We start from the raw sequence: 24,722 nt of genomic DNA, 5'->3' as shown, positions 1-24,722 counted from the left end.
CTCCAAAAACAACACCATCATAAACCTGAAAATTTACTCCACTCATCTCTAAAGGCGTGTCGGATATTAAATGCCTTATCTTAAGCCCCCCATCCCCCCCATATCAGGAAAACAAACGTGTCATTTACTTCTTACACACCAGCCTTGGAAGGCATCCCATCTCATTACCATAATCTATAAGGATTATTCAGAACATTCATTAATCCAGATGAAATTCAACACAAATCTGATTCAAATTAAGATGCAGCCTTTGTTTTATTCAATGTGTTGGCGTATAAACCTAATGTGGAGCTAAACCGTCCATCTGGCAGCGTCAGGTTAGTATAAACCCCCCACCCTGTGTACACCAGTCACTGCTGCCCTCTGTCCAGCAGAGGGCAGACTGCCACTGCGTTCAGACAGCCAGGATTGAAGGAGCAGGATGAGACAGCATGGGAATCCATTGACTCGTCTTTGATCTCTTCTCGGGTCACAAGCCTTTCCTGCTCATGTCGCCGCTTGGCGCTCGGGGCGAGGAGTTGGTTGAAGTGAGATGCGGACGATAATGAAGAAATTCAATTGCTTAATTGTTGCTCCTTATCTCTGCATGCACCTACACCAATACATTCTTTGGCTGGCATTTTCTGCTCAACATGCCCTGGGGGTTAATGATACGTTACTTTATTCTCACGCTCAACATGTGAACCCCCCCCTCACCCCCCGCCATGAGACCGCACGCACAAAACCCACAGCAAAACCAAGCATGCCAGATAAGCAAATCATTTAAAGTGGTTTATTTAAAAATAAAGGCTAAGAATAATATGAAGGCTGTTTGTTTTCACTGCTCACACCGTACAGAGGAACACCAAACAACATAGTATAAATAACTGGCATTATCGTTCAGCTCACATCCAAGTTAACCTTGTATTTATCCAAATGGTTGAAACGGAAAAGCATATATATATTTAAAAAAGAAAATGTTATAGACAACTGCTTCACAATACACGGTCCATGGTATTTCAACATTGTAATGCATGTATATAGAGCACCACAGGAATGAGTCCAGAAGTAGCATGTTGGAGCTTAGGGGGAAAAGTGAATGGGGTTTTAGAATGGGGATTTCACTTAAATGCCATAAAATAAGGTCTGTGGGTAACAAAAGTTTATGGGAGTGGTCATTTTTGTTCAGCAGGATCATCTTCACAAACGTGAATCACTTTTATGACTTTTGAAACATAAATGCATTTTCTTTACGAGATTTTCAGAAAACGCTTCAAAAGGCATAAAAGTGATTCACATTCGTGAAGATTATCCTGCTGAACACAAATTAGCACTCCCATAAACTTGTTAACCACAGACCTTATTTTATGCATTTAAGTTAAATCCCCATTCTAAAACCCCATTCACTTTTCCCCTTAAACTCCAACATGTCCGGGACTTCTGCCTTCAGACTACAAAAAGACGTCATCCCTGCGGTACGCTATGAGTATTCTATGTGTACAGCTAGTACTGTGAATGAAAAGCAGGCTGTTTCCAAGCCTCCTCAGTGGAGACAAAACAGATCAATTGTAAATGTACCAAGAGGTGGTGGGGCCAGCTACACAGCTGTTCCTCTCTCCAGGTTCTGTTTGATCTCTGCCGTGTATTTGCCGTAGAAGCGCTCCGCCTTCTTGTTGAACTTGGCGTTCCTCTCGTTAATGTAGTCGATGTCGGCGTCGTCGTTGTAGGCCCTGCGTCGGCTGTACTTGGCTCGCTTCTCGATCCTGACAATGAAGAGTAGGAGCAGCTTAGGGTGGATTTCATAAACCAATATGGCTACTATCCTTGGCATGTCCAATCATAATAATTCACTACAGGCGATATTTTGGGGTGTGCATAAAAATTTGGCCAAAGAGAGTGACAACGGAAAAACACACTAAAACGAACAAATGAACACACACACACACACACACACATGAAAATACTGTCAATTTGTGAGCTCCCAGTCTTGATTCACTGTGTCTTCAAAGCGGTGTTGTGCGTCATACTCTGGCAGCCCAGTCCTTGTCTAATGTCCTACAGTCGCATCTCTAACACAAGCCTCAGACAGACTGTCTCAAACAGCACAGCTCAGGCAGGGACTAGCCTCAGACTAGTGCTGCACGATTTGGGGAAAAGGTGCGATTAGCGATTACTGTGGACAATATTGCGATTTGCGATTATGATATAGTAAACAAATGGTATCTAGGCATGTGCCAGTATGAGCTTTTGACGTATGATAACCTTGGACAAAAATACCACGGTTTCACGGTATCACAGACTAAAATAGCTAGAAGAAATATATTAAAATTTCAAAAATATTACAAAATAAAACAATTTGAAATAAAATGATCTTTAAAAAAATATAACATTTTATGAAGAGAATACACCATATATTTTTTTTATAATAAAATCTTTACAAATTATATAGCCATGTACTCTTCACAACATCCTGTGATATCAGTCTATGTTTGAGACATTTGCCTGTCTCAAAATAAAAATATGAACTGCAGCACTGTGTTACAGCACATAGGCTGTGTAAGATGGCTCAGAAGATGGCTCAGACTGCAAAGTTAGTTATATGTCTGCTCAGTAATACAATGAGTAATACTATATAATAATAATAATATATTATTTATTTTGTAGTGACATATTACAGTCAGATGGCCTTAAATGCCACACTCACGTGAGTCCTCTTTTTTTTTTTAGAGAGAGTGAGAGTGAGTTACAGTACATGCAGACTTTACATGCAGACCCTGAAGTGTGCTTCTGCAGCTGCAAGTGTTTTCTCTGCTCTCACAGCCCGGTTAATGTCACTATATTCTTCATCGCAGCAGTTCATTACCTGCTGTACACTTAAACGTGCACTAGTTCTGCATAATCACCCGCAGCTCTCTCCTTCTTTTACTGACTTTCTCACTAATCACATTTACACTGTTTACATTCTTTCTGATCGGCTAGTTACTTAGCTAAGGTAAGTTAGCTTAGCTGTTAGCGGTGGGTGCTGTCTCTCCCTCGGTAAGATGTTTATGTTTATGTTTAACGTTGTAACATTACTGTATATTTGCGGAGATGGGAGGAGCCTCCCGCTAGTGTTGACGTCCAGTGTGATGGCAGAGAAACGCGTGTTTATTTGCTGCGTCACGTGTAACGTTAGACAAGGCGCACACACAGAGGCATTATATACATATATACACACACACACACACACACACACACACACACACATATATATACATACATATACATACATATATATATATATATATAAATAAATAAATAATCGCACCCTTTTGCGTTTATGTAATCGCACGATTAGATTAATCGTGCAGCACTACCTCAGACTGTCTCCAACAGCACAGCCCAGGCAGGGACTAGCCTCAGACTGTCTCAAACAGCACAGCTCAGGCAGGGACTAGCCTCAGACTAGGGCTGCACGATATTGGAAAAAACTGACATTGCGATATTCCCCGCCCCTGCGATATATATTGCGATATGAAAAAATACAGATTTTCACCAGATTACCAGAATAGCTCTATTTTAAAGAAAATAATACTTCTATAATGATTGGGATGATTTTGTAGAGGAGTCCATCTGATTTTGGAGGGGAAATTAGGTATTTTAATGTTTCTCAACCACTGGGCTGTCGCCTACTGTAGGCCTCAGAGCGTCATCTATCAGGGTGCATACACATTTTGACCAATGGATTTCCATGACTTAGGCTACATACATGAGAAAGTGAGTGAGTTATGACATTCTACTTTAAAATGTCACTAGCCTACACTTCACTTAGTGTAATGCAGCCTTTAAAACCAGGGAAAGACAACATGTATGCTGTATCACCATATTACCATATCCAACATCTAAGACCATAGTCTCATATCACAATATTGATATACAATTGATATATTGCCCACCCCTAATATTGAGTGCCAGAATCTACCTCTATCTATCTATCTCTAACATTAGATTTCATTGATTATAATCACTGCTTTCAACTTCTTTCGTTCTTCTAACATTTCAATAAATCAACAATGAAACATCCCTGCTACTTTACACACTTGGTCTGACCCCCCGGAAACCCCCTCCAGAAACGACCAAGTGGTACACTCCGCATCTGCGGAGTTCCGGTTTTTGAGCGCAAGGCTGGCAGTACAGAGAGACGAGGATTCACATGCAGCCGAACAATTCATTCGTGAAAAGTAATAAATATACATTTAATTGCCCAGATATGTCTCTTCTCTTTTTATTTTCACTGACATGTTTTGTGTAAATAAGTCGCTATGTATGATTAACTCTACCGTAACGTTACTGCTACATCATGTGATGCAACATCAGAGACTTGAAGGGGAGAGACAGCCGCAGTGATAACACGGGCAACTTCTCATTCTACAACAGCATGAGTGAATACTGGATTCTGATTGGCTAGCAACAGTGGTAAATAGGCCAACAATCTACAGTTCGGCTCCAACCGCAGTATCACTCCGCTCCCTGATGAATGAAGAACACCTGTGCTGACTCCGCCCACTGTTAGCCTGTCAGTCTACAAATCTCTAACAAGGAAATGTCCGATTTCGTAGTAACGTCACCAAAACGGGCTGCTTTAGATAACTGTTTAAATAACTGTACTTTTACAGGCAATGTATCAATAACTGTGAATCCCGTTAAGGAATAGGTTAGTTGTTTTTTGGCTCAAAGGCAACTAAATGTTTAGTGCAATCATTGATCTTGTGTATGGAACTATATTCTGTGGCGGAAGGATAAATGTATTCTGAAACCAGTAATGATTGTAAATAAATGAATTGAATGTTACAATTGTGTATTTTTTATATTATGTGGTAGCTATTGTAGAAAAGAAATTTACCACTCGAGGAAGGGGGTTGTGGCCACATTTACCACTGGTACAGGGTTTATGGCACTCGGCTTCGCCTCGTGCCACAACCCTGTACCAGTGGTAAATGTGGCCACAACCCCCTTCCTCTCGTGGTAAATTTCTTACGTAATCACTTTAGCCTTCGTGTCATTATGTTGCCGTCTTGCTTTTTGGTGTTTCAAGAGTAACTATCTCCACTCCACGGACATGTTGAGTTACAGCAGCCAGCCTGCTGTATGCGAGTGCGCTGCAAACTGTGGACAAGTCCGCCTCCGCAATCACATCGTTTACAGACGGGCTACTGTCAGCAACGCAACATAAGCAAAAATAATTCAATTTAGGTCTCTGTCTGTGCATGTTTGTTGTGTTGAAGCTAAGCACTAAATGAGTGAGTACAGTAGCGGGGCGTCTCTCTCCTTTGAGAGAGCCTGCATTTCACTCAGTAGGCTACCCCTAAAGTGAGAGTTCATCAAGCAACATGACGAGTTAATTTGCTTTTTACATCGCACGTCCTGCGATGTGACATGCGCACATTGCGATGACGATGTGTAAACGATATATCGTGCAGCCCTACCTCAGACTGTCTCAAACAGCACAGCTCAGGCAGGGACTAGCCTCAGACTGTCTCAAACAGCACAGCTCAGGCAGGGACTAGCCTCAGACTGTCTTAAACAGCACAGCCCAGGCAGGGACTAGCCTCAGACTGTCTCCAACAGCACAGCTCAGGCAGGGACTAGCCTCAGACTATCTCAAACAGCACAGCTCAGGCAGGGACTAGCCTCAGAGTACTGTCTCAAACAGCACAGCTCAGGCAGGGACTAACCTCAGACTGTCTCAAACAGCACAGCTCAGGCAGGGAGGCAGGGACTAGCCTCAGACTATCTCAAACAGCACAGCTCAGGCAGGGAGGGACTAGCCTCAGACGGTCTCAAACAGCACAACTCAGGCAGGGACTAGCCTCAGAGTATTGTCTCAAACAGCACAGCTCAGGCAGGGACTAGCCTCAGACTGTCTCAAACAGCACAGCTCAGGCAGGGACTAAGCTCAGACTGTCTCAAACACGAAAAAAAAAACACGATTTCAGACGGAAGCCCGTCTTTATTGTCACACAAACACTACAACACATGCATGCGGCCACAACACACACTCATGCCGACGGTGGCCGCTGAAATATGTCCTCTGCATTTGACACATCCAGGCTTGTCCTTTCCTCCAGGGAGCAGGCCAGGAGCAGTGGTCGCTTTTTCTTTCCAGCACCCGGGGACCAACTTCAGATGTTGTCGTCACTGGTCGGATGACGATCTTCTGCATGTTTTTAGTGGGGGGTTATGTACGGAGGAACCCCCTGGGGGGTACAGGGAGAACATGCAAACCCCACACAGAAAGGCCCTTTCGACGAGATAGCCCACCTGGGCAGTAGGCACTGAAGATATGGAGGGGTCACAACTCCAGCACCTACAGCGTCCCAGACGAGAATCGAACTCAGGACCTTCTAGCTGTGAGGCAACAGCGCTACCGACTGCGCCACCGTACCCCAGTACAACAGTACAGTACAGTAAACAGTACAGCTCAGGCAGGGTCTAGCCTCAGACTGTCTCAAACAGCACAGCTGAGCTGAGCTCAGGCAGGGACTAGCCTCAGACTGTCTCAAACAGCACAGCTGAGCTGAGCTCAGGCAGGGACTAGCCTCAGACTGTCTCAAACAGCACAGCTCAGGCAGGGACTAGCCTCAGACTGACTCAAACAGCACAGCTCAGGCAGGGACTAGCCTCAGACTGACTCAAACAGCACAGCTCAGGCAGGGACTAGCCTCAGACTGACTCAAACAGCACAGCTCAGGCGGGGACTAGCCTCAGACGGTCTCAAACAGCACAGCTCAGGCAGGGACTAGCCTCAGACTGTCTCAAACAGCACAGCTGATTTTTAAAGGCTGATAGTTTGGAGTGGGGGGAAAGCAGATAGCTGATTAATCAGCCGATATTGCCTCTCTTCCCTCCTGCACAGAACATTTTGACACTGTTGGACAATCTTTGACTTTATTAGAAACTGGATAACTGTTGAAATAAACATCTAAAGTCTATCTGTTTGTCTACACTTATTGTATATATTGTAAATAGCAGTTAACTTGCTTTATGTACCTTTAATCAATGTCCTTGTTTGTTCGTTTTAGCTTGTATGCATACCTTTTCTTTTTCCTGTGTAAGTACATTGAGAGCAACGTATACCGGAGTCAAATTCCTTGCCAATAAAGCCGATTCTGATTCTATCGCGCATTTATGTCTGGCTGCCCCTCTCCCAGTCGAGCGCAGTGTCAGCGCCCTCAGAGCAGCAGTTATCTTCAATCTAATGCATTAATAATGCCATTTATAACAAACAACCTTAACACATTGAGTGCCACAGCGCTTCAGTAAAATTGTCTGGAGCCTGTGCCAGATTCACTTCCATTCAGTTGAAAACAGCTATAGAATTTTTTCTATTAGGGCTATATTGACAGGGCTGGACTTTAACTCATTCACTGCCAATATCTGACTGGCATTTTTGGCACAGGCCAAGTATTTCCATAATGTTTGGTCATCTTTCAAGACCCACAGTAAATTCTGTACTAGGACTACAGTGATGTCCAATACCTCGAAATGAAGATCTAAGTCTCTACTTTCACCCCCAAAAAGAAAGTTAGCTTTTAGCATGTTCTGTACTCTACTTATAACCCTTTTTATACACCCCATGTTCACCAAAAAAGCCTGTCTGGGAAGAGAAAAGGGAGAAAAAAGCATTTTTGTAAAAGGGCACAATCTCAGGCATAACTCACTCTCAATTCTTTTATTTTGAACTGTATTGACATCAGACATGTAAATATTATTCGTTAGGACACAAATGACAAAAAAAAAATATATATATATATATATATATACACACATGAAGTGCTTTTTTTTTACATTCAACAATACAGTTTACTCGGTGTGAGTGTGCAGACAGACAGACAGACAGACAGACAGACACACCGACAGACACACCGACAGACAGACAGACAGACAGACAGACAGACACACACACACACACACACACACGATCCCCCTTTTAGATTTCTAACCCAACATAGGATAAGCAATAACCACGCCCTGTGGCGCTGGGATTGGCCAGGAGCAACACTGGAGGGCACGCAGCCCAGCGATTTCATGAACCAACTGAAGAGCTCTTGAGAAGGACAGCGGGCTGCTGTGAGTGCCTTCTGCCCGCTGCTGCCTAGCTGTTCCTGTGTTTATTTTTGATTTGTTCTGGTACACCCGTCCTCGTCCATGTCTCCCTGTCATATCAACTCTGCTATTTGATCGTTCCCGTTTTCCCCTCGGCTATTCAACACGTCCTCACCGCCCTCGCAAACTGATCGATCATTTCCTCATTCCTCCGATGATCAAACACATCTCTTGATTACTTTCTCCCGTTTTCTCCTGGCTGGCACAGAGGAAGGCGACTCCAGCTCGTGCAGCGCGCCGAGGGCGTTTCAATGGCGTTTCTCCTGTCTGCACAAGGAAGCGTTACCCGTTCTCTGCTTTTCCTCTTGCTCAATTTCAAAACAACAGCTGCGGTATGTGTTTGATCGCGTGCTGTCGGCTACCCTTTGAAGGCAGGGACCTGTGTCTGTGTCACAGGCTGGGCAAGTGTTTGCTGCAGGCGCTGCACCAATAAAAACAAAAACACGTCAAACACGTCATTGGCGGGGAGGGCTATTTCTGATAACACGTCAAAGACGTCATTGGCGGTGAATGAGTTAATGAAACATTGAACACTCCTGCTTCTTCCAAAGAAGAAATTTTGTTTCTAGACAGTTCCATTATGAAATGACAGCCTCTGAAAAAAGTGCACTTTCAAGGGTTTTCTGCCGTTTTTTTTTACTTTTCAAGATATAGTCACTTTTATGAATACCTTTTGCACTCTAATTTCGAGCACATTCACTGACTCTGGCTGGTGTTTTCTGATGTGGTGGCGTGGTGTGGTTTCTGTGCAGCCTGCGTGCCCCCCCCCCTCCACCTCTGAGCTGCGGGCTCCTCCCCACACGCACAGAATCTGTTTTCTCACAGACTCCGTTTTTGCCCCGGACGGATCCCAGCGCGCAACAAGGAAATGCCAAACGCGACTGAACGAAAAGGTTTGGCCGTTCGGCTTCGGATGCTGGCTTTCTGGCAGGGAATCGTGTGGAGATAGATAGAAGCAGAAGAGCTCAGTTGTGGGCGAGAATGCAGCCGAGCCAACTGTCCGCTGCAGACAGAGCAATCTATACGGCTCTGGCTGAAGCATGCATCGGTTTCCCCTTTGATCACGTCTTTCCCTGCTGTCTCCTGCACAAAGTAAAGGATCTGAGGTGGGTGGCGCAGCTCCCGTGTCGATGTTTAAGGTGGCGCCGTGTGATCCCTTGAAGGGATTCATGCTCACTGGCTAGGTACGACCTTAAACAGCAGAATTATGGAATAATATGAATTATGATTTTAGGACGTCCACAGACGTCCTTGGCACTGAACGTTACTTTTTTTTAGGACGTCCACAGACGTCCTTGGCACTCAATGTGTTAACATGCTCCTAATTTATGAATAATGCTGTCTAAGTTCACTTTAATTTAAATATAAATTATCTCAGGTACACAATAGGGCTGTCACTTTTTCCCAAAATAAAATTCGAACGAACTTTAACACGTTCACTGCCAATGACGTATTAATACGTCAAAAATAATCCAACGGTTGACTGCCAATGACGTATTAATACGTCAAAAAAAAAAAAATTTTTTTTTTGACGGTGGGACGTTGATCTAACCCTTTTACGTCTCCTACACCAGAATTGGAGGTATTGAATGTGTATAATCTATTTTACGGACCCACTGAGTGGCGACATGTCTCTCCACAGTAGAAAGAGGCGACCCAAAACTGGAGGGAAAAGCGAGGAAGCCGTTCTCATACTGTAAAATTGATGGCGAAAACGCTTTCACTTTCGCGCTGATGCACAGCGGTGGCAACGGTGGGGGGTTCCAAGAATAGATTGGATGCACACTTTGAAACACGCAGCATAAATATGACCAGAATCGCAAAACCTTCATCAAAGCTCTCAACCAAAACTCCACGAAACGAGCGAGTCCACCCAGACTTCCTCAAACAGCGGCCGCGCAAACAGGCACAGCAGCAGCAGCAACTTCGTTGTGACACGCCCGCTGGAGAGCCAGGGAGGCAGGAGGAGAACACACACGGAGGGAGGAGTTGGAAGCAGAGGGGGGTTTCCTGCTGTTATGGAGGAAATTACTGTTCAAAACTATTGTTTAGATGTCTGAAGTCTTACTGATGCCAAAAATGAATGGTTAAAGTGACTGTTCTATCGAATTTCACAAAACGCCGTTTATCTCTGAATAATTTTTCTGACGCTGAAACCATGCTGTATTCAACTGCTAATGGTTACATAACTACTAACTCTACAAACTAACTCTTTTAGACAGAGAAAGCACACATTCTATTAGTTCTTTTGAGATATTGTGTGTTCACAAAATCTTAGCAGAAAAGAATCCTCGGGTCTTGAAAGATGAGCCAGAATCCTCAAAAAAACCCTCTGGCAGAAGCTAACTACAGTAAAAAAAAAACGTCTGGCAGTGAATGTGTTAATTGCCCAAAATTCGTTTGAATATATTCGAAGTTTTTTGGTTAATTAAAAAAAAAAAAAAAAAAAATTCAGTCCAGCAGCCTGTTGCACCAGCTGAACGTAAGTTCTGTCTTAAGTTAGGGTGTAAAGTCCACACTAACTGCTACGTTCAAACTAGTTAGTTTGACACTAAAGTTGTGTCTTTGTTTGGTTGCACCACGGAGACGTAAGGTACATCTTAACTAGTAGACCCTAAAGTCCATACTAACCAAAATAGTGTCGCAGACAATGACGTGTACAGTATCTGTGACCAATCAGTGAAAAGCACGGTGGAAACGGTGTTTATTTACGGTTGTTTAAGTAAGTGGAGTGAAAACAGGACATGTTGCCCACCGCAAATTAGTGCTTTCATATTTCATCAACACTAATCAAATGAGAACGTTATTGAGTAACGTTCGTTTAGGTTCATATTACTGTTAACGTTTATCTGTGAGCTCTTCATCAGTATTGTAGGCTATACCACCATCCTGCCTCACTAAATTGTTGCGGTTATTTTAATTTGTATGCAGTGCTGCAGCTTGTGGGAAACAAAAGCGTGAGTCATAAATATCAAAGGGTGTAATTTATCACGGAGAGCGCGTTGCGGACGCAAAACAACGATGCGCCACGGTGCCAAGTTGCAATCCGTGCCAACTGCTATTTTACGGAGGACTTTACACCTAGTAAGACGTAGGTGTAAATTTTAAGTTCTAACTTATGCCTACGTTGTAACTATTTCACTTGGTGCAACCCAAATATTTTTAGTAGTGCGTAAACTCGGACTTAGTGAGACTTTACGTTCAAACTAGCTTACGTTTCAACTTACGCACAGCTGGTGCAACCCACTGCAGGCCACCGGGCATCAGCCCGACGTGTTAGCTTGGACGCTCACAGTCACAACACTGCCTCACAAACTTGGCTGCATCCAACTCGAGACAACTTTTCAGACCCTGGAGACAATCTTTCTCAGAAGAGACTAACGCGACAAATCTGGAGACTTTTTCTGACATGGGATTAACATTACCAGCAAGCAGCAGTTGGTTAATTTTGGTTCATTAAAAAAAAAAAAATAATAATAATAATAATAAAAATAAAAATAAAAAAATTCGAACAGTCAATTTACATATCGAACACGAACCCCTCCCCCACATTCGAAGTTGCATTCGAATTTCGAATGAAAAGTGACAGCCCTAGTACACAATGACATTACCTTTATTTCAAAACAGTGATGTACGTCCCCGCCTGAGGCTACGCAGCTAACTGAGGCAAGTTCAGGCGATTCATCGGCCAAATGAACTAATCTGCCAAACTGATTGATGGGTCTACCTGTACCGAGCATCATATCATGTGTGATCATATAATGTGTCATGTTAACCACAGAATGTCAACACACGTGTTTTTGGTGATTTATAAGGTGACGGACCACAGGACATTTCTACAGTATGCTATTGATAGCATAGCAGACTGTAATGTTCCTGAGTCATGTGGGTGAAAGGGGCTTAAGATAGCAGATTGATAAGAGAGATAAGTCATCAAGCGCCACCCCAGGCAGACAACAGTGAACAGCCTCCTATCAGACAGTTGCATCAGGGTTTCCACTCTGGAGCTTATTTACTGCCATCAGACAGTTGCATCAGGGTTTCCACTCTGGAGCTTATTTACTGCCATCAGATAGGCTCTTGGCTCACACAAATGTCCCCATCTCCTTTATTGGCAAAGAGCTCACAATCTCACTCCTTCCACTACCAGAATTTATTAGCACTGAGATGAACTGAACAGGAGGTCAGGAGAGGAGAAGATGCCTGTTGTTACATTCAACTTACTGTTTCTCCACGTCTTCCACCATGCGGTCAATGCCTTCCTTGGTGGGGACGTGGGTGCCGTGGATCAGGCTGTTGGAGGTGGGGTGGAAGTCCTCGCCACTGTGGAGCACCGGCAGAGGCGTGAGAAATACATCACCACAGATCATCAGCGTTTTAACATTGTCGAGCAGACTTCTATTCCAGCATTGTGATTCTGATCATTCTGGAGCAGACTTCTATTCTAGCATTGTGATTCTGATCATTCTGGAGCAGACTTCTATTCCAGCATTGTGATTCTGATCATTCTGGAGCAGACTTCTATTCCAGCATTGTGATTCTGATCATTCTGGAGCAGACTTCTATTCCAGCATTGTGATTCTGATCATTCTGGAGCAGACTTCTATTCCAGCATTGTGAGTATGACCATTCTAATTCTAGCATTGTGATTATGATCATCCTGACCAAAGATGATTATGTGGTGGCGGGGCTAATGCATTGGTGTATCCTTCACAGTTCTGCATGTGGCAGCCATTATGGGTAAAAAAAAAGCAGGCCATGAAATCATCTTTGGTCAATGGGAGCAAACGCACCAGAACTATGAGCAATGAGCATCTTTCTCCTCTGAGCGCATGCCTCGCATTAACACTTCAATAAAAATCATGAAAGGATTTGTGGAGTGCAACTATGTCAAAACAACCCCGGGGCAAGGGATGGGGGTACAGTAGTTAATAAATAGTAAATGCTTTGTGCACATGTGACGAGTGGATGCTAAGACGATTACACCAAACAAAATACTTACAGCTCTTTTTCCTATATTAAAAATGTCATGGTAATACTCTTAATAGCAGAGACGTCCTCATAGATCTTTTTTTATGGGCTTCTCACAGTGGGAATTCAAAATAATCTACTAATGCTTGAGGGTCTGAGCGACAGAATTTCTCCCCATTTCCCCAAGAAGATGGGAGTGGGACCAACTCACCACTCCTCTCTCTGTCTCTCGTAGCCCTCCATGTCTGGCTTGATCTGCTTGGTGAGCCTTTGGTACTGTCGGAGTTGGGCCTCAGCATAACCTGCAGCACAATGAGGGGGAGAGAGAGACGGAGAGGAAGAGAGAGAGCGAGACAGAGAGGAAGAGAGAGACAGAGAAAGGGGGCTGGGTTATAATTAGCGGAACAAACAGCAAGCAGGCACGAGGCTCTGCAACACAACCTGCGGCTGGTTATAGAGGGATGAAGAGGCAACTCTCCTCCCTTCCTCCCTCTCTTCAAGCCCCTCTGGTGATAATTTTCTCCCCAGAGATTTTAATTCAGAGAGGTTTTGATGCAACAGATGGCCACCATATTTGGGAGACGCTGCAAACCTTTTTTCAGTAGATCAAATTGGCAGCAGTTGAAGATGATTAATATCCCAAGGGGTCCTTACACGCAACCAGTATTGCTCTATGGGTGGCTGCTATGTAGGAGAGTGACAGTGCCATCCTGTCGCTGTGACGCTTATCAATCAATCACATGCAACATCATGGTGTGAGAGAATCACTGTGTGCTACTTGTTTCCTCAAGAGTAAATTGTATTATGCGACTAAATGAATAGGTTGAGGTCCTGCAGCATGACCCATGCCTAAAATAAAAGTAGCCTTGATCTACTGGTAATAGCCATTTGCCTATGTGTTATTTCCTACCATGACTGTGTAAATGCTTGCAAAAAGAATTTCAAAGTCAATACAATCAGTGAGTGACAACTCTTGCTGACTAGTGAAAAATGATACAACCACTTCAGTGGGATGGTTACTGCCAAACCTCACTCATATTAGGCGTGAGGTGGAAAAACATGATTTAATCTGAATGACGACTGGGGCAATTTTAACGAGTAAATGTGTAATCAGTTTAGGCTTCTGTTAATAATTAAAGCGAAAAAAGCCTGTATTTTTTTTACTGTTCGTGCTTTGCACAACTGATGCACACAAGTAGTCCATTTGTAAGTGGAGTGTGAGGTCAGGCAAAGAGTGGATCGGGTGCATTAAAGGGATAGTTCACATTTTTTTAAGTCTAACCCTATTTGCTACTTACAGATGATGGTGTTGATTGGTAGAGTTCTTTCTTTCTTTGCAAAAACGAATGCAAGGTCAATGGGGTCACAGTCCTGTATGTATAAGCTGAGAGAGCCTCACCAAAATGTGAGGCTGAGATATTGTGTCACATCCACAGTCATACAAAGTACATTTCAGTGAGCTTCAGTCAGCTTATACATACAGGAGCGTGACGTGACCCCATTGACCTTGCATTTGTTTTTGCCCAACTTTCCAGAGCTACTATGAGGAACAGGATGGATTGTGCTGAGAAAGAACTCTACCAATCAACATCAACATTGGTTAGTAGCAAATAGGGCTAGACTTGTAAAATGTGAACTATGCCTTTAAAGATGGCAGTCTCCTGGTTTCTCCTATCTGTCCCACACAGAGATCCTTTGGACAGATTGCAGAGGTTGACTGGCAGCTAGGGATGGGCATTTTAAGCAATTTAAATAGTCGAGTACTCTCCTTCTATTATGAACGAGTGCTCGAGTACTCGCGCGGGGGGCGCGGGCTGTGTGATTACTATGGTAATGACTGAGCAGGGGTAATCTGCTGTGTATCGGGCTGTTCAGTGTTCACACATAACGTTTGCATTTTTGCATGGAAAAAGCGCTACCTGGAGCATTTTTGTCAGGAGAGGGACTGACTGTGACATTAGGTGACGCTAAGCTAACATCTAAAGCCTACCTTTAGCCAGTATCTCCGATGGTTGGATTAGCGCTTTGGAGCAGACAAGTTGTGAAACAAGCGAAGGCATTTGATTTCCAATACATGTCCATTGTTGCTGAATAGTGATCACCATGATGCGATTGTCTCCCAAAAAGTGACTCTTTCTCCACATTTCTTGTGACTAACGTTATGGGAAACGACAGTGTAGTCAGTAAACTAGTGCAACGTTTTGAATGAGTTTTATCGGACGTGCGCTATGAAGAAGCGTGCTTCTCATTCGGGAGAATATCTCCAGCCACCATTTTCGTGAAGAGCTGGAAAATTTCCGGTTAAAACTTTCAAAATAATGTTACCTAAACAAAAGTAAATAGCTTATTGATGGACGTTGGAGGATAAAATGTATTTCAATGAATGAAGCAGCATCCTTGTATCAAAATACTCGTTGTGATGTTATATGGCATGAAACTGTGGCTGTAACGCATTACTCAAAATAAATAAGGTTACAATAAGCGTTTTATTTTGAAAGCAACAAAGCGGATGACGTACTTGGTACATTCTGGCTGACTTGACGCCTGATTAGAGTTTAGTCACAAGAAACCCAGGCGTGTTCGTTGAATGGGAGGGAAACACAGCGAGACCGGCCGTGCAGTTACTGCTGGTTGCTGCCAGATCCACATGACGATGCGTGCGTAGATCTTCTACCATTTTTAAAGGGGTGGGGAGTGGGGCGAGTACCCGAACAGCAGAAACGTTACTCGAATACTGACGTTATGAATGAGTGCTCGAGTACCCGAGTACCCGCGCCCATCCCTACTGGCAGCACAAACTAACATCAGTGGAGGAGGCTGGGTTTTTATGCATGGAGCTCTTCCGTTTAATTTAATTTAAAAATGTAATTAGCACCACTTCTTCACACTCAAAAAGCCAAGAGCAACCAAAGACTACACAGTGAGTAATCTGCTTCATGTTGGACTCCTCACTGGAGACCCTGATGCCAACCTGAGAATCCTGGGTCTGGGTTCTTCTTCTTCTTCTTCCTCTCCCAGCGCTCTGCGTCATCAGCACTGATGTCAAGCAGCTTCACGCGATCATAGTCCTCCCCTCTAGCGGCACACTCCTGGAATGCACATAATTTCATCTTCAATAAACACACAGCCAGTCTAAATATCAACACCCAGAAATGCATGTGAATTGAGGAACCTTCTTGTTTGGGGACTTGTGTGAAAATGGTTCATTGAAATCCTTGATAAGCTAGTCCAGAGGTTTAGTCTCTCTCCCCGGGTCTAATTGGTGGCAATACTTGATTGAGGAATTTATTAAAAGGGGCTATGCATTCTTGCAGAACATCCCCTCATCACTATGAATGAATTGAATTTACACTGATATTTGGAACTAGCCTCTCTGTATTATTCCAAGATCTTTTGCCAGGCCGCAAAAACTTCCACAGCACTAAAGATGATTTGGGGGAAGACTTACAGTTGTCATTTCATGAGAAATAATGTGACAGCTGAGATTGTGAAGTTTAATTAGCCAATTGTCCTTTCTGAAAGCGATTTGGACCACCACATGTCAATCAGCTGTAGTCTGCTTTTAATAACATTAAACCTGCTTGGTTTGAGAAAATACTTTTCTAAGGTTTGATTAATGTCTCATCTCTCTCTCTTCTCTGTATGCATGTCGGTATGCAGGCGCTACAGCCTCTCCACCTATTGAGACAGAGAGCTGCTGACAGAGGTGCGCTGCACATTCAATCAGAGCACGTGCATCCTAATTGTAGCCTAAATGTAACAGTTGTTTGTTCATCGCATAAGGTAGGCTAAATAACATACACATCATATAAATATTCATTTAGGGTGGCTATTTAAAATGAGGAGATGTGTGGAAATTTAATTTTAGCATATTACAATATAAATTGTGTTTAGAGGGAGATAATTTCACCGGCTGTCCGGGAGATTTAAATTAGTCGGACTTTGATTAAATTATAAAAGTCTGGCAATTACCGGATAACGGAAACAGTTACCCAATTAAAAAATTCAGCTCCGCTAGGTCACCCGCAGGGGTGCTCTTTACACTTCCTGAAAGATTTAGCGCGATCGCATAAAATGGCATAGCTGTGGCCGAACACAATTTCTGCTCATACAGACTTTAGAGACTTTGTATTCTCATTATAGGATTCTAAATTGTCTGGATGCAATCCTGCCACATGTCATGATCCTGCCTAGACGATCAAGCCATCACAAATCTTGACAGTCAAAATTCTGGGCCGATACCGATGTTTAAAATAACAATTTGGCCAATAGCCGTTACCGTTTTTTACGCCTTTTTTGACAGGGAAACAAACAAATCTTCATTATAAACAAATAACTGACCCGTTTTAAAGTCTTGAGCCCTTCATCCAGTGTAGGAAATTCAAAAAGTATTTTGGGGGCAACTTTTGCCCCCACTGTCTAGAAAATGATGGCATTTACAAAATTCTGGGGGCACTTAAAATTAAGTAATTAATGCATTAAGTTGGTAAAGCGTAGTGTGAACAACAACGCTGTTTGTGTTTTTCGTCTTCTTCTTCTGGCAACCATCTTGCAGGTGCTGAGTGTGTGTTAGATGGAAATGGAAATTAAATGAATTGAATGAAAATAAAATTATCTGAATCTTGGGGGCAATTTTTGCACCTCGATCAAGGTTTTTAGGGGCATTCTGAGATTTCTTGGGGCATTTTTGCCCTTGCCCCTGGCTAAATTCCTACACTGCCTTCATCACACTATCTTTGAATGAACACAAATTCAATCATACTTTAATGCAATTATGAAACAACCAACAAATTATGTGACCCAACTGATGGTGACTGAGGCTAAATGTCAGTCAACAACGCCATTATCGGCCGATACCGATATACGGCCGATGTAGATATTGGTGCATCCCTATGCATATTACATCATTTAAGAATGAAATACCTTTTTCTTTTCACCGTCAGCAAGCTCCCACTCCAGCCGTGCTTTCTTGGCCTCCCAGTTGGTTGGGAGTTTCAGTCTCTTGTCCTCCTCCACAACCTCCTGGTGGTTGAGCTTGCGTGCTTCATTCTGCAATGGATAACAAAACAGGATGACTCACAGGACAAGCAACAAGACAATTGTGTCTATTCAACGACAAGTGTCAACTTGAAGGGAGGCTTATGTTTTTGAAACTTTTGGGGAGCTATTTCCGACGAATTTTACGACATTTATGGGGCTGGGGAACTGTTTGTCCACGCCTGCAGCACACAGTCCATTAAGGTTGAACGTGCAGAGAACGCAACATTTACACTCGATACACTGCACGGGACGGGTATCCACTCCAGCTAGTTATAATAAGAAAGATGTGTTAACCATTGATACCTGATGCAGCATTTGTGTGTATATCCCTCATTTGTGTGCGTATCCCTTTAAGACCGCGAACCGCATTAACGCGGTCTTAAAGGGATACACACACAAATGCTGCATCAGGTATCAATGGGTTAAAAGAAAATCGATTAAAAGTCCTTAAGAGTGGATAAAGATGTTTAAAAGAAGATATTTGCGCAGCTGTCTATGCTCTCTGAGGGGGGCTCACTGTCTCACACTTTGAAAACCCCTGGTGTAGATAGTGTAAACATGAATATTTTGTGTTTCTTCAGGCCCAAAACAAGTATTTCCCAAACTGACACAACATTAGTTTGTTAACAGTGTTTCTCGTGTTGAATGCTTTTTCCACAGCTTTGTTAGATGGGTCTTACTCCATTCAGCTCGGCACCACCACCACAAACAACTGACAAAGCAGACATAAATGTTGGTAGGTAAGGTTAGAGACTGTGTAAATATATCTGAACTAGACAAAGGCAGTGAACTCACCCGTTTGAAATGTAATTCCCGAAACTTTCTAAGTCTCGCTTCTCTCTTCTCCGATGCGAGGCTTTCAGTCGCTTCCTCGTCAGCAGCCAAAGCAGACTCCTGGAGATATCACACGTTAACATAGGGTGACCAGACGTACCGGTTAACGTTACCGTCACCCATCTATGTACAAGACCCATAACGTTGTTATAGTCCATGGGCCAAGGCAAAAATCGGTACCACCTGAGGTGACCGCACGATTTTGTTATTTTTGTCTTCCTACATGTCTCTAGTTTATATTTTGGTATGATAACCCTGCTGATTTGGTAGCTTAAGGATAGTTATCACTCTGTAAACAAACCTACCCCCATATAAATGACAAAACCCTGATTTCTGTGTATTAGTCCAGATGATATGTGAAAATGATGTTCCCTTTTTCGTAAAAGCATGAAACTTGGTACGCTTATAGTTTGGGGCCCTGTACAGTTTCAGAAATTGAGCCATTGCAAAAATGCCTTGTGGCGGCCATTTTAATTCTGCCATAAGCAAATTATGTAGTTTGCATCATATCTCCTGAACCACACATGCTAACACTGAAAAGGAGATGTCTATCCCAATGTTTTCATGGTCAAGGAGTACAATGATACCATATAGAACATCATAAACTGTTAAAGTGACTAATCAATGGTGAATTTGATGACGTTGTGAGAAGGAAATGACAGTATCTGATAACCGATGCTATAACTTCAAAGCCATGACCATTCTCTGGCTAAGATGTTTTGATGAGTTATTTGACTTATATAGACCTTTTGTTAAAATAGCGCCCAGGTCCCTCCTAAAGATCCTGGGATTTTCCTTGCCAGATGGCCAAATCCAAGATGGCCACTGGCACCATGTTAAAAAATTGACTTTTGACCCAGAGCACATAGAATAATGTATGAAGACACTTTTCGGTGTAAGTCAACCACGAGGAATCCGATTCTGACATCAGTTTGACATTATGGCATAGTTTTGACCCAGAATTCCAAGATGGCTGCCATCCAGTATTGTGGAAATGTAACTTTTGAATGGGAAGGTATACTGTGCGTTTGGGGTTTACCACAAGGAAGGAGATTAACAATGGTGGATGTTTTGGGAGTCATTTCAGAATTATGTTCACTGAAAATATGTTAATGTCAACACCCATTTTACCTTGGTACTGCTGTACCAACTACCCCCAGGATTTCTTGCATTAAAATATTTAATGAATGTATGACAAGATAACTAAAATAAGCTCTTTTTATTAGCTGTAGCTATAGATTCTGAATCATCAGATTCCGCTCATCATCTTTAGCCAAGTATGCTGTGTAATACCGGTCGATCACACAGATATGTCAACATCACCATGGCGGGCAAGGATGATGGATGACACCTTGTGGACATAGTCCGACCACTTGTATGGGATGCCATCTTGTGTCTGCCAATCCAATTGCTGATGGAGTTGCCATCATCTAGATCATGCCCATGTCAACGAGAGTGATGTACTGTAGGGTTCTTGCAGCCCTAGAGATTGGAGATAGAGCTTCTAGATGCGCTTGCTCTTCTGCGTCTTCCTGTATGTGATGTTGGAGTTGAATAAGGCCACACATTCATCAAAAACACAATGTTCCAGCAACTCGTGGAGGTTTACAAGTTGACCACAACCAGGTCAATCACTGCCTTGGAGCGCTCCACTCCATCTCAGCAGCTCCTACCTTGAGTTCCTCCCCGGGGTAGTCTCGCTTGCCAGACTCCCTCCCTACAATGGCAGAGTCTGGCTGCTAATACCTCCACCCTGGTATAGGGGAAAAAGGCTCCGTTCACCTTTACAACTATCCACCAAACGTATCAAGCAGGCCTGCTTTATTGCACAATCCAGATCCAACTGTTTTCAGCATGTAGCAACGAGCTAGCATTGTTGATGCTGTTGTTTCACAGTGGCACAGGCATTTGAGATAGACAGATTCGACACGGAGGGAGTGGAAACGAAATCCATAAATGGTCGCCACCAGTCAGTCAGAGCGGATTGGAGCATGCATGCAGGGAGGAGGGTGGAAGATGATTGTGATGCTGCAGACGCAAAGTGCCGCTGTGTGTAAATTCAGCTCGAGCAGGACCCTGGCCATTCACACCAGACGCACTGCTTTGCTCCGCGCCGGTGACCACTTGTACTGACTTCCTATCTGGCTTCACACAATCACTCGCGGGTCTCACACAAAAATAGATCAGACGCCGAAACAATCTCTGCATGGGGCGAGCCGGCCGCATCACGGCTGGTCTGACTGAACGGTCTAATGTGCTAACAAGTGCGCCAAAATGAAACTGGCTGCGCTTCCAGATGCTTCGTCACTTCAGCGTCTGGTGTTTTTGCTCCTTTTCGCATCCACTATTGCAGACTTAAAATCAGCCCATGCTGCAGGAGAGGAGAAGTTGACCAGATTCTTGCAAGTCCCGGGGGCCCTATCTTCGCAAAAGCGGTACGCCGCGTGCAATGCAAATTGGGGGCGTGCACAAGCGCATGCCTGTTATAATTTTACTGGACATAGGCGTGCCACAATCAGCTGTTTCTGCGCAGAATACGGGGCAGCACCTCTTACACGCTAAAAAAAAGCACCTCTTACGCGTTAAATACTCTGCTGCGCTTGAGCGCACCATAATCTCTATGCTGTGCAGCGCAGCGCAGAGTAAAATTTATTTTGTATATGTCATTACACACGGACGTGCCCACGCCAGGACATCAAATTCTGCTGCTAAAATTGGATATTAGCAGATAATTCAGTGAGGCAATCAACTATAACTCACTGAGAAACTTTTATCACATCGCAAAGAGGGAAATTAATTGAGAAAACTTGTTGGACAATGGACATAGGCTATTCACCTTCACCTTTCCCATAGTCTCGCTGGCCAGCCTCCCCTCCCACGCAGGTCTCCATAGTGGGATTGCGATGGGCGGCGCTTAGCGGCAGTGCCCTTGGAAAATAGTTTCCAACAATCCAACTTGCCCTTTTCAGCGTGTAGCAACGAGCTAGCGTGTAGGTTTCTGCCGTTAGCTTGCTAGCTAGTTAGCGTTGTTGTTTTCACTGAGGCGGCAGGGCACTATTTACAGCGACACAGGGAGGAGGGAGCGGAAGCTGCTCTGATTGACGTGGTCGGAGCCAATGACAGAGTTTGTAATAAGCCGGGAGCAGACATCCGGCACCCACTGAAACAGTCGCTCCAATGGGGAGCAGCTGTAGAGCAGGGGAGGGCTTATCCCAGTTGCCTGTTTCCGTGGCGCCAGACTCCTCTCCCGGTAGGGAGGGGAGGCTGGCCAGCGAGACTAACATAATTATGAAATTACCCTCAAAACACAATAATTGTCATTACTAAACCATGTTTGGTAGGCATGGATTTGCAATTAAAATAGCTATAATTCACCATTGTTAATCTCCGTCCTTACTCTAAAAATGGTAAACGCCAAACACCACATACGTATATGTTGCCCTTCAAAAGTTAAGTTTTCACGCTACTGGATGGCAGCCATCTTGGAATTGTGGGTCAAAATTATGTCAGAATGTTAAACTGATGTCAGAATCAGATTCTTTGTGGTTGACTTACACCGAAAAGTGTCTTCATACATTATTCTAGGTGCTCTGGTTCAAAAGTAAATTTTTCAAGATTGTACCAGTGGCCATCTTGGATTTTGCCATCTGGCAGAAAGTCGGAGGATGTTTGGGAGGGGCCTGGGGGCTATTTTAACAAAAGGCCCATAGAAGTCAAATTACTCATCAAAAAATCTTAGCCAGAGAGTGGTCATGGAATTGAAGTTATAGCATCAGTTATCAGAAACTGTGATTTCCTTCTCACATCATTAAATTCACCATTGATTAGTTACTTTAACAGTTTATGATGTTCTATATGGTATCATTGTAATCCTTGACCATGAAAACATAGGGATAGACATCACCTTTTCTGTGTTATCATGTGTGGTTCAGGAGATATGATGCAAACTACATAATTCACTTATGGCGGAATTAAAATGGCCACCACGAGGCATTTTTGTGATGGCTTAATTTCTGAAGATTTACGGGGCCCCAAACTATATGTGTACCAAGTTTCATGCTTTTATGAAAAAGTGAACATGATTTTCACATATCATCTGGACTAATACACAGAAATCAGGGTTTTGTCATTTATATGGGAGAAGGTTTTTTACAGAGTGATAACTATCAATAAGCTACCAGATTGGCAGGGTTATCATACCAAAATATAAACTAGAGACATGTAGGAAGACAAAAATACAAAAATTGCGCGGTCCACTTAGGTGGTACCAATTTCACCATTGGCCCATGGACTAATTGCATTGTATCCTTCTCAAAATACCACTGAATTCACCAAAACACCACTTAATTCACCATTAACTATTCATGTGAACAGTTTATGATGTTGTATAGGGTGTCATTGTAATCCCTGACCATGAAAACATAGGGGTAAACATCACATCTTCTGCGTTATCATGTGTGGTTCAGGAGATATGATGAAATCAGGGTTTTGTAATTTTTTGGGGGTAGGTTTGTTTACAGAGTGATAACTATCCTTAAGCTACCAAATCGGAAGGGTTATCATACCAAAATATAAACTAGAGACATGTAGGAAGACAAAAATAACAAAATCGTGCGGTCACCTCAGGTGGTACCGATATGTCAAAATTTGAGCCTTGGCCCATGGACTATTATGCCTATTAGTATTTCATGGCCGATCATCGATTAGAATGGTTAGCTCACCTAGAGACAGTGCCAACTACCCAGTACGTTAGCTTAGCATAATAACACGAGACTAAACAGAGTATAAAAACAGAAACGAGATTTCAGTGGCCTAATCAGACATTTCCTATCACTGGTATATTTGAAGTTAGTGAGTATAATTTGTCACGGCACCATGTAAATCGTCTTAGTTCACCTTAAAATTAGGAATAACACCTACCTCGGTACATGACGCCATCGTTGTGCTAGACAGAGGAAAAAGACCGGAAGTTCTTCTTCTTCTTTTTTTATATTTATTGGCTGTTGGAAAACAAGGAGCATTACCGCCACCAACTGGTATGGAGTGTGGATCAGAATAGACTACATGCACAACTCCTTTACTTCCTGAAATTAGTCCTCTTTATTTCCTGTCCTACACTATTGGATGAACTGATTAATCAGGTGTGGCTGATCATTGTTGTGACTGTAGCACACCTGACATTAATCAGTTCATCCAATAGTGATGACAGGAAATAAAGAAGCTGGACTAATTTCAGGAAGTAGTGGAGTTGTGCATGTAGCCCATCTAGTACTGCCTATTATTAACAAAAGGAAAAGAAAATAATAATAATAATTAAAAAAACAATCGGGTTTCAGCCCCTTCGGGGCTTGAACCCCTAAACATCCTCATCTCATCTCAATCAAATTAGTTGTTCTAAGATACTCAAATACACTTTTTTCTTTTGCAAAATATCTATTCACTCAAAGCTATACTTTTACCTCTCTGAGGTCGTGAACCAGCTGCCTTCTTTCTGCCTCATATCTCTGACATTCACATGATACATCTGTCTGTATTCCTATGATAAATAGTGAACTGTTTAATCCGGTGTGTCCAAACCCGAGTGATTGTCTGTATGATTGTCTCATCTCTCCTGTTCCTACCTGCACATCTAATTTCTCCCACTTTCCTTTGAATCCTATAAAACCATCACCGTCCTTTCCTCTCTTCCTCCCAATGCTTTTACCACCTTCCCCTCAACCTCTGTTTATATTGGCCTTGACTTGGTAACTGCC

At 43.2% G+C, this 24,722-nt stretch overlaps 1 protein-coding gene across 1 annotated transcript; it reads right to left on the bottom strand.

Moving 5' to 3' along the window:
• Window positions 1-278: 278 nt before the first annotated feature.
• On the bottom strand, window positions 279-23,927 carry LOC310772897 (pre-mRNA-splicing factor syf2). Its single transcript, XM_083632843.1, has 7 exons — window positions 23,890-23,927; window positions 18,931-19,029; window positions 18,019-18,144; window positions 16,067-16,184; window positions 13,307-13,397; window positions 12,349-12,447; window positions 279-1,742 (listed from the first exon to the last, which is right to left on the bottom strand). Exons 1-7 carry the CDS (start codon window positions 23,905-23,907, stop codon window positions 1,577-1,579), a joined length of 717 nt encoding a protein of 238 aa, XP_083488969.1. The 5' UTR covers window positions 23,908-23,927; the 3' UTR covers window positions 279-1,576.
• Window positions 23,928-24,722: the final 795 nt, after the last annotated feature.

The sequence above is a fragment of the Poromitra crassiceps genome (assembly GCF_964638095.1).
Source record: "Poromitra crassiceps genome assembly, chromosome: 3".
In the NCBI taxonomy this organism is placed as follows: Eukaryota; Metazoa; Chordata; class Actinopteri; order Beryciformes; family Melamphaidae; genus Poromitra; species Poromitra crassiceps.
The sequence above is the reverse complement of the archived record's forward strand: the minus strand, read 5'-3'. Positions and strand labels throughout refer to the sequence as shown.

What these genes read in the sequence shown, in the direction of transcription:
- LOC310772897 (XM_083632843.1), bottom strand. An exon ending in CTGACGGTGAAAAGAAAAAG is followed by an intron (nt 16,185 to 18,018) that starts GTATTTCATTCT and finishes TGTGCATTCCAG; the next exon opens with GAGTGTGCCGCTAGAGGGGA. An exon ending in CCCAGACCCAGGATTCTCAG is followed by an intron (nt 13,398 to 16,066) that starts GTTGGCATCAGG and finishes ATTGTGCTGCAG; the next exon opens with GTTATGCTGAGGCCCAACTC.